At 35.1% G+C, this 12,389-nt stretch overlaps 1 protein-coding gene across 1 annotated transcript in view; it reads left to right on the top strand.

Moving 5' to 3' along the window:
- Window positions 1-12,169, top strand: part of LOC107550458 (phosphatidylinositol 3,4,5-trisphosphate-dependent Rac exchanger 1 protein-like) — an 82,041-nt gene extending 69,872 nt beyond the window's left edge. The window contains exons 31-41 of the mRNA XM_016231742.1: window positions 197-325; window positions 1,021-1,062; window positions 2,023-2,240; window positions 2,505-2,607; window positions 4,927-5,070; window positions 5,838-5,952; window positions 6,170-6,230; window positions 6,881-7,056; window positions 7,317-7,419; window positions 10,134-10,201; window positions 10,355-12,169. Of these exons, the coding sequence (XP_016087228.1) occupies window positions 197-325; window positions 1,021-1,062; window positions 2,023-2,240; window positions 2,505-2,607; window positions 4,927-5,070; window positions 5,838-5,952; window positions 6,170-6,230; window positions 6,881-7,056; window positions 7,317-7,419; window positions 10,134-10,201; window positions 10,355-10,397 (1,202 nt within the window). The 3' untranslated portion in view covers window positions 10,398-12,169. The remainder of the gene's footprint in view (window positions 1-196; window positions 326-1,020; window positions 1,063-2,022; window positions 2,241-2,504; window positions 2,608-4,926; window positions 5,071-5,837; window positions 5,953-6,169; window positions 6,231-6,880; window positions 7,057-7,316; window positions 7,420-10,133; window positions 10,202-10,354) is intronic.
- Window positions 12,170-12,389: the final 220 nt, after the last annotated feature.

The raw sequence follows: 12,389 nt of genomic DNA, 5'->3' as shown, positions 1-12,389 counted from the left end.
TATGTGTGTATATATATATATATATATATATATATATATATATGTGTGTATATATATATATATATATATATATATATATATGTATATATATAGTTCCCTGTATACATATATTTATATATAAATCTATAAATTTTTATATATATTTTTTCACCCCCACTTTTATTCCGTAATATATAATGTCTATCAACTATAATAGAGTTTCGTCACACGGATGACTGGACTGCACGCTGGCGATGTGTCTTGCACAAGAATATCCAGGAGGACCCTTGGAATCTGCCCATTTCAATCAAATCTCTAGTCAACAGCCTGCATCGCTTCGTAGAAGGCAAGTCAATATAACTATTTACTTTTTTAACACGTTTTATAGTGCACAAATCATCATCGTACATTATTTGAATGATGATTCATGCAATAAAATCTGCAGTAATAATAGCAAATAACAATTATTTTGAAAAATGTTACCATTGGAGTACGTCAAGATACCAAATGGTGTTTTAGGAGTCCTTCAAAATGAACTTTAAACTTGTATTCAGATCTGGCTCCATTCTGTTATTAAATGCACATTTTAAAATCCTGTCCTACATTTTTTGTCTTACGTATCCTAAAGGGCCATTCACACAGAAAGGGGCAGTAGAATAAAAAAAAATTCTAGAGAGACTTTTTTTTTCATTTAACTTGAGAGCCACTCTTTTAGAATAGCATGTTTATATTGAAAAACTATGGAAAAGCAGTTGCCACATTGTTTGTGGAATTAAAAAAGTTAACCTGGGAGGGGGCAAAAACAAATAATAGCTAAACAAAATAACTATTTTGTGAAATTAAAAACTTTTAAAAAGTTGAACTTTAAGTTAAGATGGCGTTACATGCAGTGCAGTGGCAATGCAAAACACATGCTGTGTGAACAGCCCCTACACCAGTAAACTAGATTACAAAACCATTGCACGTTCAAGTTGTTCAGGCTATAATGTCCTGTATTATTGTGCATTGGGTTGTATTCATGTCTATTTGTAACTGTTGCAGACGGAAGGAGTCAACTCTTGTTGGCGTTGCTTAAATGCACTGGTAAGTTACTCTAGATTTGAACCTTTCCCTTGTTGAACTTGACCATTGTACTGTAGATCATTTCAAATAGCTATTGAAAGTCAACCCAGAATGTTTACATGGTCACAAACTTGCGTCGTCATCTGTGTGAGACTTCAGAAAGGCAACTGCATTGTGTGTGATTTATCATCCCTACTACTGTTCTGGACTGAGCTGTATTTACAGACACCTCCATGTGCTGTGATAAGGGAGTGTTTTATTGGAATTCTGTAGCAGGGAGTGTGTGCATATGTTTGTGTGCGTGCAGTCAAGTTGCAGTGGGGTGTGTCTGTTTGTGAGCTTTTGAGCAAGCAGTAGACACAGATAAAGTGAGAGTGGGTTTGTCCCGTGGGGTCTGTGGTGGGAGACATGTGGAAGCTGTTGAGCGTTTGCATTGGAACCTGATCTAGGGCCCTTATCCCTACTGCTCCACACAGACAGCAGCTCCAATCCCTGTTCCCACCCGCTGCTGTGAAACCCACCATCTGCTTAAACTATTACACAACATGGCTTATTTTAAAAAATATATTAATAATTGTATTAATGTTTCACAATATTGCTGTTTTTACTGTATTTTTGATCAAATAAATTCAGACTTGATGAGCTCAAGAGGCTTCTTTCAAAAACATTAAAACATCTTGCCAACCCCAAACTTATGAACAGTAGTGTATCTCTTCACCAGAGTACTGAATATGAATATACAATAATATTTATAATATTTTATATTATAATTTATATTATAGTTTAAACAAATGATTGGGTCCCAGACAAATATTTTTATTTGTCTGTATGATTTATTGACTCTTAAAAATGTGATACAGATATGTGGAAAAATAATTACAATATTTTCCATGCATAATGAATAAATGTGAGTGTACACTCACACATATATACATATATTTATACAAATATCATGACTTCTTTTCTACTCTTCTGTCCCAGACACAGAACTCCAGTTGCGGCGGGATGTCATATTCTGCCAGTCTCTGGTGGGGGCGCTGTGTGCATTGGCGGAGCAGCTTGTGAATGCGCTGAACCTGCGTTTCAACAATAACGGAGAGTATGAGGAGGACAGTAAAGAGGTCAGCCGGAAATGGCTGGAGCAGATCGCCACCATTGGAGTGCTCTTTGACTTCCAGTCAACACTTTCTCCACATGTGGTAAGACTACTAGACAGTACATCTTATCATAGCTGATTCAGTGACCGTCATCCCACAATGGCTCAGTGCTTTCTACTAATACACACAAGCATGATAATAAAGTTTTAGAAATTAATCCTGAGACCATTAGGACTAAATACAGAATCAAGGCCATCATATCCTGGATTTTCATGGATGTGTGCAGTATTATTTCAGTCATATACTCTCCTGCTTCAGCATGAAGATCTTGATTATTTTGGGCTCACAAACTGTTTACTTGAACAGAGAGAAGAGCGAATCATGCTGGAAGATACAAAAGCAGCACTGCAAGATCTGGAGAAAGTCACCGTGCTGTTCCGCCCACTGGAGAACGAGTGCCTCGTCCAAAGTATGACACCACACCACATATATTAACACAAACACATCGAGTAATAGCTTGTCAATCACAGTGCCAACAGAAAAATCCATGTGTATGTATATGTGTGTATGTATATGTGTATATATACAGTGGGTTCTGTGTATTAAATGCCGCTCCATCTGAAAGCACGTGATGGAGATTTATTATTCACAGAACCGGCTTTACTGACGCGATGCGCATGACAATCACATGCGATTTATCATGCAGCCCTAAGTTTTTGTTGATCACAAAGTACAAAATAGATTAGGAAAACTAGGATGCCGGGTGTATTCAAAGCACCGTCATTACTGTCTAGAGTGCGTGGAATGGTGCGCTGTGATAGGTTGAGCGGATATATCGCATTCTGCAGAGATGGAGGACTGGTGTTTGTCGCGGTTTGGAAAAAAAGGGAGAAAACATGACAGAATAACTCCGCGGATATCGCATTTTGCTTCAAATTAAAAATGTACTTTTCAATATCGACCAGATACAATATTGATTTTGGCTGAAACTATATGTTTTTTTTAAAATGGCATTTATGGGGTTTTGGAACCAAACTCTATATATATATATATATATATATATATATATATATATATATATATATATATATATATATATATATAAATAACCTTGCTACGTGTACTGCCTTAGGCTAACCGAGACTTGTCAATTAGTTTTGATTGCTTCTATTGTCCTCATTTGTAAGTCACTTTGGATAAAAGCGTCTGCTAAATGACTAAATGTAAATGTAAATTAAATTAAACCAGGCGCTTGGACACCACTAGTTCCGAGATTCTGCTCCATAATGTGATTAAACGAGCCAAAAGATTTTTGTGAACATTTCACACACTGTTTTGCGGATCCTTTGCTGATAACATCAGATTTAAGCAGTATTAGCTGGTTTGTTGGTCTTAGGTTTTTCCCGGCTGGTTTAAGTGGTTTTCCCCCTTCAGCTGGCATCTACGCTAATATTAGTCTGTTTCTCTCTTATTCCGAGGTCACCGTAGCCACCATTTATAAATAATATTTATTTATGTATTTATAAATAATATTTATTTATGTATATATATATAATATTTATTTATGTATATATATATATATTTATTTATACAGCGGGTAAAATAAGTATTGCACACGTCACCATTTCTAAAGGTGCTGTTGACATGAAATTTTCACCAGATGTCGGTAATAACCCAAGTAATCCATTGATGTATGTATATATGTATGTATATATTAGTGCTGACAGAATAACTCCGCGGATATCGCATTTTGCTTCAAATTAAAAATGTACTTTTCAATATCGACCAGATACAATATTGATTTTGGCTGAAACTATATGTTTTTTTTAAAATGGCATTTATGGGGTTTTGGAACCAAACTTTTATTTATATATTTATTTATTTATGTATTTATATATATATATTTATTTATGTATATATATATATTTATTTATACAGCGGGTAAAATAAGTATTGCACACGTCACCATTTCTAAAGGTGCTGTTGACATGAAATTTTCACCAGATGTCGGTAATAACCCAAGTAATCCATTGATGTATGTATATATGTATGTATATATTAGTGCTGTCAAACGATTAATCACATCCAAAATAAAAGTTTTTGTTTACATAATATTAGTTAGAAATGGTATAAATATTTATTAAACATGTATGCTAAGTAAATAAAGGTTTTAAAATGCATTTTGTAAACCACTGAAACACCAGCAACAATGACCACAAATTCCTTTCCTTTATAAATAGTTAGATCCAGGGTCCCTCCCTTTCTCTGATAAAGCTGTGTGATTCCACTAAAAAGTGAAAGCCAAAACTCTCATCCTTATATAGCAGCACCCCCTTCCCCTCCTCACAAACATACACACACCCTCCAGATGTCCTCTTCAGGAATGCCAGCACAGTTAGTCGTGATAGGAGAACAGCTTTATCTGCCGTCTTCTGTTTTGGTTTGACTAAATCGGAGGGAGGATGCTCTGCTCTGTAGTTTGTTTCTGCCACAAAGGTGTTTTATTTACAAGGTCATCTCTGTGTTGTACAAATGTGAACAGCTTGGCTTTTTCTCTCTTACACATCTGTGAGGTTTTTGCCTTTACTCATCTCATCAGGCTAATTACAACCTAATTAACCTGACAAGTTTCCCAGCGTGACCTCATATAAAGAATACTGTATACAGTATGTATGGGTGCAGACTTTTCTTAAATGAAGTAGTGCAAAGGACAAAGATTGAAATTGTATAGAATTTTAAATATTCTCTCACTGTGACTCATGCATCCTTTAATGCACTTTTCTTTCAGACACAGCTGTGCATTACCAGGTGGAAGGCAGCCGGCAGGCCATCAGGGTGACAATGTTCTTGGACAGCTGTCATTTCAGTGAGCTGCCAACAAGACTGCAGAATGGAGGCTCTTTGAAGCTTCAATCAGTCCTCTTCACTAGAGGTGGGAGCAGACAAAAGAAACAAGATAAATGACTATTTCCATTCTACATGCGTTTCATTTGTAATTTACAGTTCTAAAACTTTGTGAGCTGCCTACAAAGGTTATATTTTAAGGCACTATAGGCTATTCAAAAAGGTAGCCTCCTTAAGTATGCTGCCCCTTAAGATGCCAGGCATGCTTCTTTTGAGGAAACACCTATCCCAAAATGCAATGTGATAAGAATAAATCAAGGCAAGAGAAGTGTCTATTATTTATTTAATTTTAGTTTAGTTTTAGTTCTAGTTGTTTGTTGAGAAATTGTTCCTTGGCATCTAGCTGAAATAAAATGAGTTTATTTCAGGTGGTGTTTATTTCAAGTAACAAAAAAAAATTAATGGTTTTAACATGCAAGCCTGGTATCAGAAAACTATTAAAATCAATTGAGGTTCTTATGAAATATGAAAATGAGTGGTGTTCCAAAGCTGTCACTTGTGAGGTTCCATGACGTTTAGGGTTCTGCTTTATAAGAGGCATTTATGGCTCAAATCCAAATATGGCCCTGTTTTAAAACTGTTTTAAAAATGCCTACTCAGATGTCACAGTGTATAGAGAGAGTGTTAGATGTGTATCAGAATTAGTCATGGTCCTAATGTGCTCATTTAGATTAGAGCTAATTGAAGCCTCATGGTTTCCTTTATGAGTCGTGGTCTCCATCTAGTGGCATGTGGAGAGCAATACAGCACTGGGCCTAGCATGATATTGATCTGCATTTTCTTAATCTTTATCAGGGCTGGAGAAGCCAGAAGGTGTGTTGTCTCAGGATTTTGTTGCCATGGAAGAGTTTCAGCAGCACACAAATGCTCTGTCACTGGAGAAGGTCAAAGGTTATTACCGCAAACTCAGGTATATTTGGCCATCATACCGAGTGACCTTTGCTAGATGTATTGATTGATTTGAATTTTGCTGCTAAACTATTTATATAAATTAATAACATAGTTTAAAAAGATAACTTTAAAAATATAAGTTAAACATCTCATTAAGTAAATAATTTATGTAATATATTTTAGATTTAAATGGCAAAAAAGTGTTAATTGTTTATATAATGTCTTTAATTTTTTAGGGCTTTTTATCTGGAGAAATCAAATTCAGACTCAAATTCCACTGCAATGAAAATAGACCAGGTAACATCCTTACACACTAACATTCAATTGTTTGGTCAGTTGATTTTTTAAAATGTTTTTATTCAGCAAGGATGCATTAAATTGATCAATAGTAAAAGTAAAGGCATTTACAATGTTACAAAAGATTTCTGTTTATAAATTCTATTCTTTTGAACTTTCTATTTATTAAGGAATCTTGAAGAAATATAACAGTTTCCACCAAAAAAATTTAACGTTGATATTGTTCAAAAATAATAATAAAAATACATGTTTCTTGAGCACCAAATCAGCAAATAGAATGATTCATGAAGGATCATGTGACACTGAAGACTGGAATAATGGCTGTTGATAATTCAGCTTTGCCATTACAGGAATAAGTAAAAATTTTAAATATATTAAAATAGAAAACACAAAACACAATAAAAAATTTCACAATATTACTCTTTTAACAATATTTTTGATCAAATAAATGCAGCCTTTGGGATCATAAGAGACTTCTTTTAAAAACAAAATTAGTAAACTTACAGACTGCAAACTTGTGTATGTTTTGGCACTGGGATTCCTGTACAGACCAAACGGAACACAATCAAAATGCAAAGAAATCAATGCGTAGAAAACGTTTTCTTAAGGTTTAAAACCAAAAAGTTTAATTTCATCATTTTAATCTCCAGCTCCTCCGGCCGCTTAACACCTTGGATGACCTCTGTCGGCTCATGCAGAAGTATATGAATGTAAAACCCAGCTCTGCGGGTCAGCCCTCTGGAGTCAGTGTTCTTGTGGTGTCCTCCGAACTCTGCAACCGGCTGGGAGCCTGTCACATCACCATGTGTGCCACTGGGATGCAGAGGTATCTGCATTGAAATGTTCTTTTCATGTTTCTCTAAATCCAATAGTCAAGCGTGAATCCACAGATGGGAATAGAGTTTTATTGAGTGACGGCTCCAAACGCACGCTTCTTATCTTTAAGCCTCTTACTACTGAAGTGGAGCCACAGTCAAGTTTCTACTGTAAACTATATTTTATTTTGACTTTGATTTATTTCTTGCTCAAATCTATAACAGATTGTCTAAACTGCCTCTTGACTAAGGTTTTTTTTTTCCTGTGTAGATGTACTCTGACTGTGTCACTGGAGCAGGCCGTTACTCTATCCAGAAACCACAGCCTCATGCCCCGCTGCCTAATGCAGACCATGGACATCATGCGCAAACAGGTACAGCTTATGACGTGTATCTCAAACTGCTCACCTTATGTCTTTAAATCTTACAAAATCAATCCTGTGGTTTGGTAGAAAATGTTCTACATCTATACCTGCTGCCAAATAGGCCACTCCAGACTAACTCTAAGTAAGTTCATTCTTTAAAAAAAAGTTTTTTAATGAAGTGAGGCCAGATTTATTTTAAATGTTTTAAATAAAAGATTATTGTATATATTTGTTTTATTTACTTTTTTCTATTTAAATTATATTTCACCCAATGCACATTAATGGCAAGAGATGAGGAATACAACTTAAAGGGGTCCTATTATGCTTTTTCACTTTTTAAATTTTAGTCAGTGTGTAGTGTGTATGTTTGGGCATAAAAAAAGATCTAGAAAGTTACAAATCTTAAAGTCCACTCCAAAGGGAGATATTTAGTTTTTAAAAAAATCCCTTTTCAAGAACTACAGCAAACGGCTCGTTTGGACTACAGCGTTGGTTTCCGGGCTTTGTGATATCACAAAGCGGCCCATTAGAATATCATTAAAAATAATTCCCGCCTACAGAAAATGAAATGCAGTAAAAAGTTGTTACATGAGGGCCTCATACTGGATATTTGAGGTGTAGTTTTTTCAGTGTGAATAAACTATTTATCCAGACTTGTACTGTATGGAATGAAGAAGCATGATTTACTGTGGATTACTGTATGCATTTTGCCCAGTAGGTGGCCAGTAAAATGCTTCTGTACACTTAAAGGACAACTTCACAGGTTTTCAACCAGCTTTGTATGTTACCTGCTCTCAGATATCCATGTATTTGTCAGGAAAATCTGCCAGATGGTGCAAAACACTGACATACTTTTGCTAACAAATAAACTGAGATATTTGGATGCATGTAACATAGAAATAGTACACATTGTTTATTTACATATACTCCTGACTTTATGACAATTAGGGGTTGAACAACTTCGGATTTTTTAAGTCGACTTTTATGTGATGATGATGTCATTAATGAACAAATAAGTCTGGAGCTGTGACAAACACATTGTGTACAACTATGGCATAGCGCTGCCCACATGGCTATTGCTCCAACAGCTCATTTTTATCAGTTCTTTTGTCTTTGGGTCGTTATATTTCTCACAGATTTCTGCTCGTTCTAAATCAGATACAGATAAAGTAGCAAAGTAAAGCAGCACATATTATGAATGCATTAGTGAGAGCGATTGCGTGTGTGAATTAATTCTACCTGGCAGCGTTTCTCTACTAGTAGTGAAGCTGTGGGATTTAGTTATTAAGAAATAAATGCTTGAACTTTTCAGTTTCAAAGCTATTTTATTGAGAAATCACAAAACAGTGTTGACAATACATTTCCGTGCTGAATTATTCTGTGTGCACGTGATCTGCGCGTGATTACGAGCTACTGTCTGTAATGTGTGTGTTACAGTGCAGCAGCGCATTAGATTAGAACGGCGATGAACTTACCTACCTGTACAATAAGTGGTTTAAAACGTGCATTCTCCCGTTCAATTTCGAGCATCCAGTAATATAATCACACATGTCTTGTGGAGCGCTTTTAGAGTATGCATTTATTTGTCATTTTAACTGATTGAAAGCGGAGCGTAAATGTGGAAGTCCTTCAAAGATTTCTTATCCTGTTGTGCCCTCTATAGGACCAGTAACTAGTCGACGTCAAGCTTAAAGCGTCATGGCAGAGCGTTGAAGTCGATTAGTCGGTGCAACCCCTAATGATAATAAAAAGTTAGTTAAAAATTGGTGATGTTTTCCCTTAAAACTGTAATGGTAATTATATTCAGCCATTTTTATGTCAGTATGAAAAGATATGCGTTTAGAAGTAGTGTTGTCAAACGATTAATCGCATCCAAAATAGGTTTTTGCTAGAACAAAATTTTTGTTTACACAATATATGTGTGTGTGTACTGTGTATATTTATTTTGTATTCATAAAGACACACATACACTATATATTTAGAAAATATTTACGTGTATTTACAGGTTTATATTTACATTAATATAATTTATATTATAAATATATTTAATATATAAATATAACATATTTTTCTTAAATATATACATGCATGTGTATGTATTCAGGACACATGCATATATTGTGTAAACAAAAACTTTTTGTTTTTGGATGCGATTAATCGCGATTAATCATTTGACAGTACTATTTAGAAGATATGTCTGAACTTTCTCTATTTGTTGAAATGTAAGCAATATCAAAAAGCTTTTGACTGGCATCAACTCCAGATGGTCTGACTCAAATTTGGTCACTTGGATGAAAACTATAGGAGTTTGAATAAAAAGATTAGATTCATTAAAAAAAATTACAAAATCTAGTTTTGAGAGACTGACTCCAAAACTGGCAACATATATATTGAAACTCTAATCAGTGTGCTACATTTCACACCTTTTAGCATACGGTTCTATAGGTAGCCATATTATGCGAGAAGTAGAATAGTAAGAAGAATCTTAACAGATACAATTCAATGCTTGACATATGCTTGAATATATCAATAAATATGTGTGGGCAAGTAGTCTAAAGGATAAAAGAGTTGTTGGTAATTCGAGCAACAAACTAGTAATATACACTCAGAAACAGACGAAACCAAATATTCTGATGAAACTCTTTAGCATGTTTTAGAACATGAAGACTGACATTTATGCCATTCTGATTCCAACCATCAATAATAACTGTCTTTATTTATAGGGCACCAGAGTGGAGATTTCTGCCAAAAATCTCAGAGTAATGGACCAGATGCCACCGTGTGCTCCCAGGTATCACTGACTCTTGCTATTTAACTTTAAATGAAACTTTAACTTTAACTTTAAATTTAAAACTTTTTAAATGAAAAGTGATTATTCCTGGTTTGGCTTTGGAGTTGAATGAAACTTCTACAGTAACCAATCTCTTTTTAATCCTCATCACAGGCTCTTCAGGTTGTGTTTACCCCCCTCCGATGGAGATCTTTGAATGAGGTGATGTCTGTCTCTCAGACCTTCTAGATGCTGGGAGATATCAAGACTGGCTTATCATTTTGAGACCATGCCTCAGCACATCTCAACTCCCGGCCAGCCTCATCCAGAGAGAACTGGCTGAGGTCAACACGATGAGAAATGAGAACTGTCCGACCACTTTTATCTCCTGCTCTGGCAGCTGAGAAAATCGCTAATGCTAACAATGCTAATCTTGGCTAGCAGTGTCTGCCCACATTGCTACATTGTTTGGTCTCCTAATGGATCTGGACTGGCATGTGAATGGCTAAATCTAACTGTAAAAGGTTGTATTATCTCTTCCTTTCGCCTCTGACTGCAATCTTGCGTCAGCAAGTAGGGTGGTTTGGTCTGGATGGCGACGTTAAGTTCAGATACGTGGTGATTATGTGCAATTACTGTAGCTTAGCATGCATGTGTCTGCACTGTGTCATGGGAGGTGGTGCCCTCAGAGAGCTGTTGCGATTCTCTCACTCATATCAGGTATTATGAAAGTACTGAAATCATTCCAGCCTACATGGATCAGTTTCAAAATCGTCATTGTGTTTAAAATTCGCTTGATTCTGTTTAACAACACAATTTTATTGTGAAGTTCTATTAACGGCACATTTTAAGAATAAAAGGGAAACAGTTGGAGGCTATAAGCTTCTCAAACAATACAAAAACATAGGCCCGCATACAAAATACAAGATTTCACTGCAATCAGAATGTTGATATTGAAGGTTGAAACCATTATTGATCAACTGGGAGAAAAAAAATGGTGTATAGCACTTTTTAAAAATGAATCAGTGCTGTGTTACAGTGCGTGACTATCCTGGGGTGCTGCTTTGGGCGGCTGTTTGGAAAAGCACAATAAAAAATGCTTGTGTTCTTCAGTGTTTATTAAAAGTACTGTACATTTTAGAAGATAAAGAAACGCAACGGTATCATGTGAAGAATCAATAGATATAGTAGGATTTTATTGAAGTTTTGTATTTAGGTAAATATATGTATGTATCAGAGGGATAAGCATATTCTCTTTGGGAACAGCAGTGCTATAATTTAAAGAGTATTAATAATGTTAAAACATATAATATTGTACATCTTTCATTTTGTATACTTAGTGTATATTTGGATAGGAAACTTTATCGTGCTTTTACACAATGTGTTCGATATTTAATTTTCTAACTTCAGCTGTGTGGTCAGTAACCGAGAAGGCCTGGAAATTGAACAGTGATCCTGGATTAGTTAAGCTAGTATGTACACTAGTATGTGATGGCTTTTGTAACATGCGAAGTCTGCATTTCATTTTATATATATATATATAGATATATATATATATATATATATATATAATTATACAGTATATGTTACCTTCAGTAGTCCTGACAGTTGACCGTATTTGCTCAAATTTTAAGGACGCAAACAAAGATTTGAGTAAATCTTTAGTGACAATAATGCAACAAAGCATCATGTCTTAATGAAATCTTAATGAGACGTTCATTGTGTTTGTATTGTAGCTTGTAACACGTCACTGTCTGTTACATATCAGCATGGAAGTTAGACGCAGCAACTTAAAACCCATGATAATATATTTTAAACAATACTTGAATTTATGCTAATAAATAGTGTTTTTTTTCCCCTCCTCGTATCAGTCTAAATTGAAGCCTAGTGTTGGTAAAATGCTGATTTATTTTTAATTGGATTTTAAAATTGTATTTGGTCCTCAAAGCAAATTGTTTTTAAACTGGAAACAAGTGTTTTTAATCCACAGAATCTGTGCAGTGTCATTATTGTATGTTTTGAAGGTCCTTGTTGTTGCTTGTTATTATGCTTTATGTCCACATGAAACCTATCATTTCTGTATGATAGACCTAAATCTAGTAAAACCCAAAGACTTAGCATTAGCATGTTCCTATCTCTGTATATTAAAATCTCAGGTTTCTGCACCATCTCGGTCCATTATTGTGCAATTAGCTTCCCCTTTCAAAAG

This window comes from Sinocyclocheilus grahami, unplaced genomic scaffold (assembly GCF_001515645.1).
Source record: "Sinocyclocheilus grahami isolate Dianchi unplaced genomic scaffold, SAMN03320097.WGS_v1.1 scaffold399.1, whole genome shotgun sequence".
NCBI lineage: Eukaryota > Metazoa > Chordata > Actinopteri > Cypriniformes > Cyprinidae > Sinocyclocheilus > Sinocyclocheilus grahami.
Note: the sequence above shows the minus strand (reverse complement) of the source record. Positions and strands in the feature narration are given on the sequence as shown.